Genomic DNA, 17,417 nt, shown 5'->3' on the forward strand with positions numbered 1-17,417 from the left:
GGTAAAGGTGTCTTCCTGCTCATATGAGTGAGGGTTCTGAAGGAACAGTTCATCTGCTGTAATGAGTCTCAGGCCCGCTCCAGTGCTGCACACCCGGCAGCAGCAGGGCTACAAGCAGGCCTTTGTGCCGTTAGATAAGCCTCAGCTGTTCCAAAGCCTCAGCATTCTTCAGCGGCGAAAAGACCGTCCGTCTGTCTGTCGGTCGGTCCCCCACCGCCCACTTCAGCTCTGAGTGTCGTTCATCACCTCCAGGACTCATCAGACTGACGGACTGAGCCAGCAGAACTCCTGCTCTTCAGCTTTTCTCTCAGAGTTTTGTGTTCCTGCATTTTTGTGCTTAATGTAATCGACTCCCTTCAGTTCTTGCTCTGATAAAAAAACAAATGTTCATTTTTGGGGCCTTAAACCTCACAACTCTGACAGGAGATAAGGAATCATTCAGAGCCATGTGTTTAAGACTCATTCCATGACCTGTTAAAATGACCTGAAGCCGCATGTCTCACAACACATTTCAGATGTCTTTATTTGTTTAAAAAAACGCTCTACTCAAGTAGAAAAAACAGGCTTTTCCTGAGAAAAAGTGTGATTTAAAATCCATTTCCTGTTCTGCTTTTAGAAGATGTGTAGCTTGTAGCTTACATACTTCCTGTTGTAATTATAGCTTTTCCGACATGATTTGGATGAGTAACTATGACAATTTGGATCATGCTGGAGCAGCTTTCCAAAGCTTGACTTCCTCCTGGAATAGGATTTAAAAAAAGATGCAGAGCTCAAATCAGGAAATAAACAAGGATATATTTTTTCTTATGTTGCTATGAAATTGTTTCTCATATATGTTTATGTGTTCAAGTTAGATAAAAGAAAAGTTCTGGGTTGAAAGACATAAACTCTAAGGAGGACATAACTCAAAGTAGGAGTTATGAAACGTGGAGGATGTGAGTCGAGAGGATGTGAGTGCTAGGATGCTGAGCTCTCACCTGTGATTTTATGCTCTGTGTTTGCACCTGGGATACCTGGAGGGGCAGAACTAGAACATTTTTTATGGGGAGGGGGCAAAACAAGAGTGGACGACAATTACGAATGAAAGAATCAATAAAACACATTTCTAACAGTTTTATTATTATTATTTTTATTGTTACTATTTCATTTAAAAACATTGTTTTTTTGCAATGCTTAAATAATCTAGTATTGATGATTCTAAATCTTTGTCCATAATTTTTTAGGGGTGTGGGGCAAGATCTCGCAACAACCAGCTTGTGTAAAATGCTTCATTTTATTATCATTAAATAAAATAATTTTTACCATTCTATTACAATGAAAAACATTAATATTCTTGTCATTCTTTTAAGACATTCTCTTGAAAAAAAAGTGAAACTTTCTCTGGTGTACATATATTGCAATATGTACACGTATCGTGATTTCTATTTTATCGTGAGACACTTTCGTGACATATATCATATTGCCAGACTCTTGCCAATACACACCCCTAATACTTATACTAATAATGACCCCAATTTGGGGGGCATGTGTGGGGCAAAGCTTTTTTCTGGGCGGTATCTCCCTCTCCCATGCCCCCTGGTAGCTCCGCCCCTGGTTACCTGTCATTGTAGACAGTGTTATCATCAGCTCAGTTGTCTCCAAGCTACTAAAAGAGCAGCTCAATCCTCTGAGGATCCCTTTCTGTATTCCATAAACGAGTCACATACATATAAAAAAATGAAAGCCCAGATGTGAAGCGTTTGTGAGCTCTGTTACAAACTGTCAGCTCTCAGCCATGGTCAGTCGTCTTTTCTCTGCAGCAGCTGCCCCCTCAGCGCTCTCTGAACGAGGCCGGCTGCCCGGCTGGCTGATCAGAGGCGGCAGATGGGCTCGGCCGCTGCGTCTGCCTGTGTGCCGCTCAGCTGTTACCGGGCTCCCCACTATCTAGTTTCACGGTGGACATATCACCTTCTCTTTCCTGGAGAGGCTCAGGCGTTGCAGTTTGACAGCCAGTGTTGATTTAGTGCTGTGCTCTGTCTTTGGAACAGAGCTGGTAAATGTGGGCTGTGGTCGCTCACGGACCTCAAACAGACAGAACTGAAAAGAAGCTTCTATTTATAGCATCTGCTGTTTTCAGCGCAGAGACAGTAAATTTTTCATTAGACTTCTAAAAAAAAAGGAGTTTTAAGTTTCAGCTTGTCGTCTTTGAGCCGTTTTCAGGTTCTGGGCCTTTCAGAAATCCTCCTCTCATCCTGCACATCCTCTGTCAGTCAGATGTTTTCTCCTGGTTTCATGATGCTGAGCAGCTCAGCATCATTCTGCATCTCTGCTGACTGAGGGCCCTAACGGAGCCGTTACGTAACAGCTACGCTATGCTTGTCTGCTCTCCGGGGCCCCTTTGTGAACAGGCGGCTGCTGACTCACTCTTGTTCCACTGCCTCACTCAACCTTAAATAAAGCTTTAATTAAGAAGACTGATCTCATGATGTCTGATACTTTAGTGTGAAGAATCAATGATGTGCTCTTTGTTTTCCCATTTGCGTTCTTAGTTCCATCTCTTTGATCCGTGCTGTTGTTGAAATGTTGGCAGGGTTGCTTTTCAAACTTAAAGCTCTTTTAAATTAAAAATGTGGTTTTGATAGCTTGGAGAGAATGTGCTTTTTGATAACCTGTCATACTGGAGCAACTGATCCTCAAGAAACTTTCAGCATCAATTACCAACTGCTATCTGCAATCCTTCAAAACTGTTGCTATGGTCTGCCGGGGTTGCATGTTTTCTGTTCTCCTGTTCATACACCTGCCTCTCATCATCATCATCATTATCAGGTCTCTGCAGAGATGATGAGCTGAATCAGCTGTGTTTATGGCAGGTCGACAATAGGACTGCCACGATTAGTCGACTAATCGATGATTAATCATCTATTAAAATAGGCTAATTTTAGGCTAATTTGAAGTCTGGCTAATATTTTAGCTGCATGCTAGCTATTTTAGCTAATTTGTTTTTTATGCTATTTTGGAGTTTAGCTAATATTTCAACTGCATGCAAGCTATTTTGGCTAGTTTAGGTTTTTTCCGTTTTTTTAGGCTAATTTGACGCTTAGCTAATATTTCAGCTACATGCTAGCTATTTTGGACTATTTTGGCACATATTAATGTTTTTTAGGCTAATTTGGAGTTTAGCCAATATTTCAACGGCATGCTAGCTATTTTGGCTATGTTGGGGTTTTTTGTTTTTATGCTATTTTGGAGGTTAGCTAATCTTTCAGATGCATGCTAGCTATTTTGGATAGTTTAATTTTTATTTTCATTTTTTGGCTAATTTGGAGCTATTTTGGCTAATTCTGGCTTTTATCAGTTTTTTTGAATATTTTGGAGTTTAGCTAACATTTCAGCTGCATGCTAGCTGTGTTTTCTAACTTGGGCTTTTTTTCAGTTATTTAGGCTAGTTTGGCATTTAACTAATGTTTTAGTTGGCTATCGGATTCAGCATTTTTGGCTATCGTCACTAGCATCTTCAGCTGCCAAATTCAGCTTACAGCATTCACACTAGCATTATCACAGGTAATGCTATAGGCTATATCTAGTTTTTAGTTAGTTTTAAGCTAATGATGATTAAGATGTGTGTTTCACATCCAGTTTGCGCATGACCTGATTAAATAATAAATACATAGTTGGTGATTAGTCGACTATTAAAATAACCATTTGTAGCAGCCCTAGTAGACTGCATGCATGTTGAAGGTCTTGTCTTTGTTCCCACTTGAAAACTGTTTTATTTAAATGTATCAAACATTTTTATCTTAAAATTTAGTTCTAAAAAAAAATTATATCGTGTTTTTAAACCTATTATAATTGTTCCTCTCAAGCCTACTGCAGCTTCTCTTCTGATTGGCTACATTTTCGGTATTGGACAAGCTTGTTGCACTTTGATTAACTTACTTTTGAGAGGAAGAGTTACACAAAAGACTGTTAGGTAACATTTGTCGATAATCAAGTTCAATATTATGCTGCTAATATTTCTATGGTTTCAGGTGGAAGAATTTTAACTGTTTCTGTAGCGCATTGCTTTGAATTTGGGTATTTTTGGTCTAGCAAATGCAGAACAGAATCAGAGTGAAGCACATTTAACCCTACACTTTCAAACAAATTCTGATAATATAGTTTGTTACAAGTTTTTTTTTTTTTATTTCAGCAGACTTCTGGGTGGATAAAACTCTTTATTTTAAAAACTAAGTTTTACAGTACATTAAGTGACATATTTACCTCAGTTTATGACACAGTCCTCCAGAAAGTTGTGCAGTAAAAGTCAAAGTTTCATTTCTTTTTATAAAAAAATTAGCCGCACCCACTGCTGCCTCTGAAAATGTCCTTTGAGAATGATTCTAGTGCTCATTTTTTTATGCTGCTCTATCAACCTTTTTGGCCTTTTTGGCTGACAGTACAACAGTTTTTGATCTGAAGGGTTTAGAATGTCCCCTAGAACAGGGGTCCCCAAACTTCTTCTTGTGAGGGTCACGTAACTGTTTCCTTCTCTGACGGGGGGCCGGGGTCGGTTTGTAGGCTAACAGAGAAAGTGTAACAATCACAGCCTAAATGTAAACATTTATGGTTTTCCAGAAAGCCACACATAGCAAAATTTTAAATAATGCATTTATGTTATCTTCACAGGAAAATAAATACTAAAACATTTTAAAAGTTAAACCAATAAGTCTATCCTCTCCCACCATAGATCAGACTGCAGAAGGGTGGAATAGAAAGTCACGATCGGCCAGACTGAGAAAAAAAAAGATACGTTTCTGATTGTATTTGGGGGCTGGGCCAAATGTGGAGGCGGGCCGTAGTTTTGGGCCCCCTGCTCTAGAAGAACTCTGCCAAACTGAAATAATGGGATCTCAGGTCAAAGTGTTGCACAATCATACAAATACTTAAGCAGTTTGATATTCAGACAATGTTCTAGTAATTGCATAATGACAAAGCTAGATTTTTTTTCTTTTAAAAACCTTACAATCCTTGATAGATCTCATTTAAGATATTTTTGTGAACAATTTCGAACTCATTCACAGCTTCATGAACAGTTTAATATATAAACTCATGAAGGTTTTAGCAAGTTTTAGTTTCCGTGTAAAAAAAAAGAAATTCAGATAGTACAGATTCCTCTGCTGGCATTTTGTTTATTCTTGATTATGTGAGGTAAAGCAAAAGAATAAGCAATAAAAGGAGAAGCACAATGTTCCCTGGCTGTCTGCAGCTTTAGCTTACAGGGTGACTGAGACGCTCTCTAGGGACTGACTGTCAGACTAATTACATTGCCAAATGTAGCACCATAAGCCAAACAGTTTGCTAAAGTTTTGCCTTAAATTTCCTGCAACGTAAGCTTGATTTTTTTCATTGTTGCTTGTTCTCTATATAGTGCTGTTTTAGTTATGTTCCAACAAGTCTTAAAGTCTCGTTTTTCCTTTGCATTTAGTCATGATTCCTCTTAATCTATGTAACTGTCTGTTGTGTGTCTGCCTGCTGTGATGACAGATGCTCCTAATACAGTAATGGTTAGTAATGGTTAGTCCTGCAGCACTGACAGAATAAATGCAGATGACTTAAGATGATTGGAATTAGGACTTAATTATAAGTCTGTGTTTCACAGTAAACTCCTTAGTAATCCTTGTGGCTTGTTTATATTAGTGGGATCATCTAGACCCCACAAGAAAGCGCACTTAGCTTTATTTTTAAGGATTTTTTTTATCTTCACTGGTGTCCGTTCCAGACATAAAATCCTTTCCACCTTTGCCATGGGAGGGATCACACATCAATGAGGTCATCTAGACCCCGTAAGATGAGGGTTAAGTTCTGAACAGACTGTGTACTTACACAAAAAGTACTATTTCAAATGTACAAATATAGAAACATTATCAAAAATACATAGTCTTTATACTATATATAACATACTACAAATTATTTTATGTAGATATGTATAAATGGTAGGGATGGGTTGATGAAATTAAGTAATTGATTTTAGCTTAACAGGTCAATAATTGATCCATAAAAATAGATATCCATCTAACGCATAATGCTAAAGTCCGCTAGTTGATGCTAACATATAATGGGATTTCACATAGTAAAGCTAACGCTCGGTCAACCTAAACATTCATTGCTGGCTAAATGAATATCTTTATAAACTCAGACATGAATTTTACAAATTTGTTTAAAGAAATATTTTTTAAAGTAACCATTTGTGGTCTAAAGCACCATTTTTTGCTCATTAGAAATCATCATTAGAACTGAAAAATACCAGAATCGAGTTGATCCAGGCTCTGATGAATCGAATAGATTCTGGAAATCATTGGTGATCCCCATCCCAATAAATGGTGCAAACTTCAGGGGTGTAATGCAACTGTTACCATCGGTTTGTGTTTACTCGTCTCTTAAAATGAGCAGTATTTGGTGACGCTCCATCCCTGCTGATGGCAAACCAATTTGTGATTGGTGAGACGGAAAGTTCTACAAGAAAAATATTCTATCAGTAATTTCTATGAGCATATTTGTATAAAAATAGGAATATTTAACTTGGTTTTTGAAGCACTAGACCAGAGGCAGGAAGATGAAAGCTTTAAAGTGAATAAAATACACTCTAACCTGTAACCAAATATTTTAAAATGACAAAATTAAAGCAAAGCAGAGAAAAACAAAAGTAAAATCCAACTTGGGGCAACCAAAATATTAATTGCAGACACAGAGGAAGTAATTAGAAGCAAGAAGCAGTTGTGGTGCCTAGCAACACACACCTGCTGTGAATGTGATGACTGAGCTGCAGAACCAAAAGCTAAACATCCCATCAGGATGTCTGTGGACAGACTGGGAACAACAGCAATGCACTGAGCAGCATACCTACCCTCCACAGACACGCATTGATTTGGAGTGGTCTTTGCTTCCTCTGTTTGGATGTACAGTGGTCCATTCCTATTATGAGGATCACCTTCCATAGTCTTCTTGTATTATGGATTTTTTTTGTTTGTTTGTTTACAGCATACTGTGTTCTGCCACCTAATTGGGTGTCAGTCTCTTCCACTGTGTCTCCTGTCCAGAATGAGTTCAGCTCGCAAAATTGACATAAATCTTAGAATGTGAGGAAATCTTTGTTTTCATTCTATCATACTGGAGAATTTTTGCCGCAAAGGTTTTAAATTTAGTGAGTTTAAATGACAGAAAACTGTGAAATGTTCATGTTGGTGTAAGAAAAGGAGGACTCAAACGCAGGAGACCAGGATTGATGGGAGAAACTTAAAATGTTTAATTAACTGAAGCATGACAAAAACCCATGGAGCCCCATGACAGTGGCAGAACAGAGCAGATGACCTGACAACGATTAACCGAAAACCAGACACTTAAATACACTGAAGTTGATGAACTAAATGAAGATAACTGGATGATTTAACCTGAGCTTGGTGAGACTGACAGGGAAAACAGAACATGACAAAAGCATCACAAAGACCTAAGCATGGAATCCTGACAAAAGAGTTAAGTTAGTTTTACAGCCTTATAACACCTATAATTGTTAAGTTTAAACATGACTACACTGAAAAAAGTGAACCAATTAATCAATTAGCATAATTTCTGTAATTTCTTTTACATTTAAAATTATTAGTTTTCATCAAATTAGTTGATGGTTCAAACATTTAATTTGATCAAAAAAAGAATATCTTTAAATGCTTTTTTTAATTGATTGATTTAATTTTTTCCCTTTTTATCGTGTACCTTTAGGATTTTTCCTGTTTCGGGTTATTTTTAGAACGTAACATCAATAAGGGACTATTTTACAAACAAATCCTTACTTTGTTAGTGGTTTTATTCAGAAAAAAACAAATTGCATCCACTGCTCTACAATATATTTTGAGAATATTGAAAGGTTCTGCTGTTCATTTCTTCTATGGCAAACTTTCTGAGGATTTTTTGAGTATTGGCAAAATTAAGAAAATCCCATTCTTATCTTTTGATCTATTTTCTAAGCGTTCCCTGTGGTCTTTTAGTCACGATGATCCAGTTTTTAGCCAAAAAAAAAAAAAAAGAAACTGTCGTTTTCTGCTCCTGATTCACAACATTTAAATTAAGAAATACTCTGGAATGCAGTTTTAAGATTAATTTTCTTTATATATGTCAGATAAATGGCAGAAGAACATATTAAAAATACCAAAAACAGGATTTTCATCAGAGTGGGTCTTCAAACAGCAGAAGAGTCACTCACTGATGACCAGGTCCATACAGAAACATCCATCCATTCATTCATCTTCTTGACCGCTTCTTCCCTTTCGGGGTCGCGGGGTGCCGGAGCCTATCCCGGCTACTGAAGGGCGAAGGCGGGGTTCACCCTGGACAGGTCGCCAGTCCGTCTCAGGGCCTCAATCACACACCTATTCACTCTCACATTCACACCTAGGGGCAATTTAGAGTCACCAATTAACCTATGAAGCATGTTTTTGGACGGTGGGAGGAAGCCGGAGTCCCCGGTGAAAACCCACGCATGCACGGGGAGAACATGCAAACTCCACACAGAAAGGTCCCAGCCGGGATTCGAACCGGGGCCTTCTCGCTGTGAGGCGAGAGCGCTAACCACTTGCGCCACCGTGCAGCCCCATAAAGAAACATAAATGGTATAAATGAATCTAATGTCCAGCTCTCTTGTGGCCTGCTGGTTTCTTACAGTCCAAGATTGTTCTGACATTAGGAGTCTGAACGTCTTCTGGAAGAAAATGTTTAAATTTAAACAATAGGTTGAGGGGAAACCAACTGTCGCAAAATCAATATTAATGACCTCTAAATTTGACCTTAAGAACATGTTTACGGTCCAGATATATAATAGCAAGATATTTAATTAGAAATAAAAGTAAAATGTCACTAAGTCTTACAGGAGAACTGTGGATATTTAGAAAAAGAAGTTTTATAAAGAACATTACAGAACCTCATGAAAGACTGAATCCTTCTAAAATAAGAGTTTTTTTGTCAAAACACTTGTTAAATTCAGTCTTTATGAAATTATTCAATGCATTTACTTACGTATAACTGACCATCTAATGAGAATAACTTCTATTTAAAGCTGCCATTTGCACTAACTCTTGGTTCTCCATCGCAGACGTACTCTGGCCTCTTCTGCGTGGTCATCAACCCCTACAAGAACCTGCCCATCTACTCGGAGAACATCATTGAAATGTACAGAGGGAAGAAGAGGCACGAGATGCCTCCACACATCTATGCCATCTCTGAGTCAGCATACCGCTGCATGCTTCAAGGTAAGGAATGGATGGCTTTGAAAGCTCTTTGGTGTTCAGTTACAGACACACATGCCAGGGTTCAGCACTGGGGGGTTTGTGAGGCCCCCGCCTCTTGTTGCTAAGCTTGAAGCCACATCAGATGTTGCAGTTCCTAGAGATTTTTTTTTGTTCTTTTAGTTTAAATTAGACGTTTTGATTTGATTAAAGCTTATGCAAGATTGGGTTGTGTTCTTTTGATTGGCAGATGAGTGGACTCAGCTGTCACTTCTGTCCTGCCCAGTTACCCATGTTGATGATGTGGGCGGAGTAAATTCAGAGATTTTTCAGTCTATATGTGTCCATGGGGGAGGCTGTATGGTGATGCAGTGGTTAGCACTCTCGCCTACTGGTCTGATTCCCAGCTGGGACCTTTGTCGGAGGAGTTGGCATGTTTGTGGGTGTGTGCTTGGGTTTTTCCCTTCCACAGTCAAAATACATGTTTCATAGGTTAATTGGTTAGACCAGGGGTGTCAAACTCAACTTTTAAACATAATTATGAACTATAGCATTGCCTGCAATAATGCTAGTGTTGAATACTGTAAGCTGAATTTGGCTGCTGAAGATGCTGATAGCTGATGCTGAAATTGATAGATGAAAGCGCTGAATCTGATAGCTGAAAATGCTGAAGCTGAAAGCCAGTTAAAATATTAGCCATATACCAAATTAGCCTAAAAAAAAAATAACATAGGTTAGCCAAAACAGCTAGCGGTAGTGGAATAAATAGCTAAACTTCAAAATAGCCTATAAAAAGAACATTTAGCTGAAATATTAGCTAGACTCCGACTGAAGAATAGACAGGAAGCAGAGCTGGAGGTAGCAGAGATGAAGATGCTGAGGTTCTCTTTGGGAGTGACCAGGATGGATAGGATCAGGAATGAATACATCAGAGGGACAGCACATGTTAGAGGTTTTGGAGATAAAGGCAGAGAGGCCAGACTGAGATGGTTTGGACATGTTCAGAGGAGAGACAGTGAAAATATTGGTAGAAGGATGCTGAGTCTAGAGCTGCCAGGAAAGAGGTCTAGAGGAAGACCAAAGAGGAGGTTTATGGATGCAGTGAATGAAGACATGAAGGTGGCTGGTGTTAGAGTGGATGATGCTGAAGACAGGCTTAGATGGAGGAAACTGATTCGCTGTGGCGACCCCTGAAGGGAAAAGCCCAAAGGAAAGAAGATTAGCTAGAGTCCAGAAGAACCTAAAAAAATCTTAGTAAATGCCAAAATAGTGTAAATATTAGCCTAACTCCAAAACAACCTAAAAACTTGAAAAGAAAAGCCTAAATTAGCCAAAACTGCTAGCATGTAGCTGAAAAACTATCTAAACTTCAAAATAGCCTAAAAAACAAAAAAAAGCCTAAATGAGCCAAAACAGCTAACATGTAGCTGAAATATTAGCTAGACTCCAAAATAACCTAAAAATCTTAGCAAATGCCAAAACAGTCCAAAAAGCTAGCAGAATGCAAATTTATGAATCTTTGAAACTGTAACTTTTAACATAATTATGAATAATTAAAAGGCAGGAATATTATTTCAGAATAAATCAACTTAAACCTTAAATAACTTAATTTTACTCGACATAAAATATATATATTGTCAAAATTATACAATTATACAAAAAAAATAAGTGTAAGATAACATTGGGCCATTAATAACAATAAAATAAAACGATCTGGAGGGCCGGATATAATTACCTGGAGGGCCGGATCCGGCCCCCGGGCCTTGACTTTGACACATGTGGGTTAGAGTAACTTGTGTGCCCTGTGACCTTTCCAGAGTGTACCCTGGCAACTCTGTGAGCTAAAATGGTTTATAGCAGGTTCAGAAAATGGATGGATGTGTTCAGGGGTTTTGTTTTGAAAAAGCCAAACATTGAAAAGTAATTTGACAACATTGACACAGAGACATTTATTTAATCAGGAAGATTGTGCAGTTTGCTCTTCTTTACAGGTGTGTTCACGTCATTGACTGTCGTTATCTCTGTGACATTTGGCTGTACGTCCAGGAGATTAGTGTGTGAAGGCTGCATGGGAAGTGTGTGAAAGGTCCTGAGGTCAGAGAGGATGTGACATCACTGTCACGGTCAGCTGTCATCAAGGAGGTCAAGTAGCAGATTGACGGTCGAGCTGGCTGCTTTTCAGCCATCAGGGGGACTGCCTAGCAACCTGAGAGAGGTAGTTCCCGGCTTTTAGTGCTGCTTGTTCTCTACAGAAGCTGTGTTTTTGACGTGTTTGTGATGTCATAGCATTTAAAACAGACCATAAAAACAATACAACAGTAATTAAGCAACTAGGAAATAGAAGAAATCCCACCCAAAGAATGTAATATCAATTCTATTAAAAAATAGAGGCCTTTTTTGACAAAATTCTCCACACATTTATCTAAAAAAATGTGCATTCAAATTTCCAATTAACCCTTTCACACATGAGGAGTTGCAGGTGACGCTTAAACACTAAATCCTTAACATACTGTAACTTTTTAACCGTTAACACGATAATTCCAGTAGATTCTGAAGGAGAAAAGCTGCTTTTCTCCTTCAGAATTTACTGGAATTATCGTGTTAACAATTTAAAAATTACATTAAATCAAAAAACATACACTCAATACTAGGCTGCCACGATTATTTGACTAATCATCGACTAATCGACTATTAAAATAGTCAATAACTAATTTAATAGTCGATTAGTCGTTACTTTAAATTATATGGAGTCAGAGTGAAGTAAAGTTGAAATTTATGCTGACATTCTGCTAACTTTTTGGACTATTTTAGCATTTATCAAGATTTTTTAGGCTATTTTGAAGTTTGGCTATTATTTCCGCTACATGCTAGCTATTTTAGCTAATTTAGGATTTTTTTTTTCAGTTTTTTAAGGCTAATTTGGAGTTAAGCTAATATTTCAGCTGCATGCTAGCTATTTTGGCTAATTTAGGATTTCTCAATTTTTAGGCTAATTCAGAGTTTAGCAAATATTTCAACAGCATTCTACCTATTTTGGCTAATTTAGTTTTTTTTTTTAGGATTTTTTGGAGTTTAGCTAATATTTCAGCTACATGCTAGCTGTTTGGCTAACTTAAGCTTTTTCCGTTTTTCAGGATAATTTAACTAATATTTTAGCTGACTCTCAGCTTTAGCGTTTTCTGCTTCCAAATTCAGTTTACAGCATTCACACTAGCATTCTCGCATGACCCAATTATTCGACTAATCAGAAAAAATAATCAGTGATTAGTCGACTACTAAAATAATTGTTGGTGGCAGCACTAGTTCATGTGCAAACAGGATGACAGACTTTTTTATTCAGAGTGAGAGTCAGAAGAAATTTACAGAAAAGGAAAAGATTCACACGCTTGTTCAGATATAAAATAATAATTTTGGGAAAGATTTGTCTGGGATGTTTTGTTTTCAGTTGAATGCATGTGAACATGACCCTCCAGCGCCCGTCTTGCGTGCACAATGAGCCGTGAAACTCTTTCTTTTCATTCATCTTGTGGTGTTTGACCTGTAAAATGACTCCACAAGCTCCGCAAGTTCACGGTTCTGATTCAAAAGTTCTCTTTTTTTTAACTATTTGCACAATGTTTTCTCCATTCTGGGAGCTGCGGTCGCATTTATTTGACTTTCAAATATGTAAATAGTTGAAATGCCTTCAGGCTTTGTTTGGTGGGTTTTTTGGGGCATGTCTAAGTGGAACACTGACGTAGGTGCATCCTCTTTTGATTCTGAAGAACAACTGTTGCTTCAATGCTTTGTTTCCCGGTGAGGCATGCTGGCGTGACTGGAGTGGCAGACTCACTAACAGTCTAAATAATCAGTGAAGGAGGAAAGGGGGAAAATCAGGGACTTAAAAATCGGCCAATCTTCCACTTATGTAACATTTTGGCCGTGCTGTGTGCGAATGCTGATTTGTATGAACGCTTTCTCCAAGAAGACCAGTTTATTTATTTGTGACGCAGATTCAGCTTTTATAGCAATATTGAAACACTCGGATGCAGTTTCATCTTTTCCTTTTGTTGGAGTTGTTTATCACTGTTTACATACAGACACATGTGTTGCTTTGTCCTTCCTTCTTTGAGGATTGTGCAAAAACGTCCCATCTGTGTGAAAAAGGAGGGAAAACAGCCTCCTAAAATAGGGTGGGGGTGGTAAGGTGAAGCTCGATGAGACAGCAATGCTCATCAGAGCTGCAGAACCAGTGTCTGTCCTCAGACTTCCTTCAGCACAGATGCTGCATATCAGCTTCATAAACAGAGCTGCAGCTGCTGCAGACATAAACTTACAGCGGTTTATGGAGGAGCTGCTCTCCATCACTCACAATGATGAAATTAAGGCTGCTCATAATATTTTACATTGTGTTTTATGGGGAAGGAGCTTGTTCTAGTCGACTCGGACGGGCCCACACACCTCGTCACTTGGGAATTCACATAAATGTCATCAACTTTGTAAATAAAAGGTTTTCTATCTGTAATGTTTGACATTAGGGTTTCTAAATGTGATTATTTAACCCTCTAACACTCAAGCTCCAGTGTTTATGTTCTTTCATTTAAGGTGACTTCTTAATTGTTAACAGGATTAAGTAGGCGATGTCATACTCACTCAGTCCAGTTCTCTTTTACAGTCAATAGATAAAACACACTGTCATAAGGCGCCTTCACTTGTAAATTTGGTCCACACTCAAACTGAATCACACCAGGATTCACTTGCAAGTGAATAGATTTACAGTCACCTGAAGACCACCCGAATCATCGAGCGCCATGATTTCTGGATCGATGCTTACAGGGAATCATTAGCAGCCAATGTCAGACACCCCGAAATAAACCAATTTCCTTGTGTTTGTAAACATGTTTGTAAGCCTGTTTACATTAATGCAGCTTTAAGTGGAGCAAAGGACACACTCTGCTGCCATCCTATTATCACTGTGGACAGTCTTTCTCCGAGGTATGTAGGTCATCTCTCTGGTGCCCCCTTTTCCCCTCACTGTTTCGGACCCCAACCAACCACCAGGCAGACATCCAGTGGAATGAGGTCAGCACTGGTCCAGCTGTCCATATCACATTGTGCTAATTTCTAATAGTTGACTCACTCGGGTTGTCTCAGTGGTCTAAGCCGCCCTCCGGCCTCCGCAGGACTTTGTAGGAACAGATCACACACATATGTGTGTAAAAGAATAATCTCTAAGTGAGGAGTCTCCCTTCAAATAGCAACATCAACTGCAGGAAGGAGCTTAACGTTTGTGTTCTTGAACGCTCCGGAGCCGCTGCAGACTGTTTAGTGTTCCCCACTGTTTTTTAATTGCTTTCTTTCTTCTTTGAGTGAATAAAGCAGCCGGCCTCCTGCCTTTCAAGTTCAAGCCCTCTCTTCTTCTTTTTTTTATTCCATCTTTCAGCCTGAATTTTCTGTCACCTCCAAGACTCAGAGCGCCTTTCACTAAACAAGAACAGTACAAGCCAGAGCTCAGCTGGAAGCTCCACAGCAGCTCCGGCTGCTTTCAGGGTTTTATCAGAGGACACATGCAGACAAGTGTGAGCGACGTCCACCTTCATCACGTCAGCTTAGGGCCTCGAGTTAGAGGGAAACTTATGGAGGGTATGGTTCAAGTTAAGGAGCAAAGAAACAAAAATAAACCCTTAGATCAGGGTCCTCAAACTCATTTTACTATGGGGCCACTGAAGGCAGAGATCTGGGTGAGGCTGGGGTGTATGGGGTTCCATTTGTGCCAGAAATATGTTTTTGCGTCCACTGTCAATATCTTTGTCAATGTCTACGGAACAAGTTTATTAAACATTTGTTCATGTCTATGTACTACTAAACAATATCTTCTGTGTGTCTGGTGCAACGACAGGAGCTAACAGTGCTAGCAACTGTTGCTAAGGACTTTTCTGACGATCAGATCCAACGACAATAGCAAATGCAAAAGCAAACTGAAACATTACAAAGAAAGCACAAAGCTATCATCAAAGAAGCATGAACTTATTGCTTAGTAAACATTGAACTTTCATATAAAGGCAGGGACAATAAATATTGACTTGGGGGCCGCATATGGACAGGTACCTGCTGAGATTTAAGAATGAAAATCTGTGTACGGAAAACAAAAAACGTCATATCCTCCTGACTACCAGAGAAAAAAGTTGTCTTTTTTTTTAATCCAATAAAAAACTGCATTTCCCAGAACCCCACCCCTTCACATTTTATGTAATTGAAAAACCTCAAATGTCCTCTGTAGATATCCCAAAGACTTGACTCAATAGTATGCAGCGTTTGGGAGATATTCAGGATTAAAAATGTCCTCTGCATCGCTGGTAGTCAGGAGGATAAAGCAGAGAATGAAGGAGTCATGTACTGGCAGGAGGTGCAGACGGAAAAGGGTTTATGGGGAGAGTGGAGGGTACAGAGGAAAGGCAGAGGGGGCGGCCAGCATTGTGTCTCACAATGGGGGCTTTGTGCGTTCTGGAGGGGGCTGGGTCCGCGGGTCTGTGTGTGCAGGCATGGAGGCCCGGAGCTGCACACTTCTTCCCAGGGAAATGAGGCCGCTGGTTGGGGCAGCGAGGGCTGCGGAGTATCGGGCCTGTGAGGAGCCAACCCAGCATCTGAGTGACGGGACAGGTGGGGGTGTGGGACGCTCTCTTCAGGATGGGTCTGTCAGACAAACTGAAGCGTGTTCGTGCCTTCGTGAATGCCCTGCGGACACACTCGTGGATGCCCGGGAGCAGATGCACATTTATTGACAGGCAGCTCAGGAGATCACACAGAAAACTGACACTTCTCTTTGGGGTTTTCCTCAAAGATCACGCCAGAGTTCTGCTGATTCTTTTGGAAAGTTTTTCAGAAGTACAGAAAAATACACCAATTTATTTGATAACTATTTAGAATGCATAATTAACAGACAAACATGACCTCGCCAACAGTAGCCGGGTTGGCTTCAGCAACCTTGTGACCACCAAGAGTATCATGAAAGTGTTTGTATTGTGCTATGAAAATGAAATAAATAAACTAAGCTAAACTAAAAGGACAATACATTCTCACTCCCAACTTGTCATATATGGACGTATGGTTCAGGCCCTCTCCACGCCACTTTTTGATGTTTTGGTTGTCCCCAACTTGTCGTTTTTTGACGGGCTGGCTGTCCCCATTAAATCAGGGGTCTCAAACTGGTACGAGTCCGAGGGGCGCTTGGTACCGGGCCACAGATGCTAACCAGGAGCCCCCAACCCTTGGGACATGGACTGGTAACGGTACCCAAACCCTAACCTGATACCATTACCTTAACCCCAGACCTATTCAGCGTCCATTAACGCATCCTGTACTATGTCTGGTACCATGTCCCAAGGGTTGGCGACCGGGGATTTAATGGGAACACCCAGCAGATAAAAAAAAAAAAAACACGAATTGGGGGTTCATACGTTCATAAATGACAAGCTGGCAGGGAGAATGTGTAGAAAAGGAATATAGTGAGTTCTGAAGATGGATGGATGGATGGAACATGTAGACATGTAATTATCTCTTAAGTATCAGTGAAGGATCTTGTATTGCCGCTGAAGCCATCATACATGAGATTTCTGGCCTGTGGGGAGAGTTCGTGGGTCTAGCAGAGATCAGAAAAGGATTGTCAGAACCATAGAGAGTACATAGAGAGAACCGGACTAATTATCCCCTCCCCGCTCGCGTTCCAAACAAGAAGTACCCGCTGGTCCCAGAAACCTGAAATCCCATAGACTTCCATGGAAAAATAAACAGCTATGGCTCATTCTGTTTCTCAGTATAATCATTCTTGCTCTGGTACATCTTTTTAACATGTTCTTGCTAAACCACATGTTTTTTTCCATGATATATTTTCTTTACCGCAAGTTAGTCAAGTTATAAACTAGCCAATCTGATGCCTCAATAAGAGCGTGTAGTGCCCACTGGCCCCATCTCAAATGTTTGAAGCGTTTGACTGACAGATTCTCAGACCAGTCACTTCTTTCTAACGCCGTCTGGTCTGGTCCCAAACTGGCGACTGGATTGACTTCATTCTGTTGGAACCCAAGGTAACAGCCTTGTTTTGTCCATCTCCATTCATGTCAATGGTCGGGACATAACTACTTGTGGTTTCCCTCCCATACCCCCCCACCCCCCCTGTTGTTCCTGGATAGTGTTTTCATGGGAAAGACA

General features: G+C 39.8%; 1 protein-coding gene across 4 annotated transcripts in view; it reads left to right on the forward strand.

The window, feature by feature from the left end:
• The window catches only part of LOC112146111 (myosin-10), a 69,372-nt gene that overhangs the window by 7,376 nt on the left and 44,579 nt on the right, over positions 1–17,417 (forward strand). For all 4 annotated transcript variants that reach the window (XM_024271767.2, XM_024271768.2, XM_024271769.1 and 1 more), the window contains one exon: positions 9,098–9,254. In XM_024271767.2, coding sequence (XP_024127535.1) covers positions 9,098–9,254 — 157 coding nt within the window. The remainder of the gene's footprint in view (positions 1–9,097; positions 9,255–17,417) is intronic.

The sequence above is a fragment of the Oryzias melastigma genome, linkage group LG8 (genome assembly GCF_002922805.2).
Source record: "Oryzias melastigma strain HK-1 linkage group LG8, ASM292280v2, whole genome shotgun sequence".
NCBI classification, from domain to species: domain Eukaryota; kingdom Metazoa; phylum Chordata; class Actinopteri; order Beloniformes; family Adrianichthyidae; genus Oryzias; species Oryzias melastigma.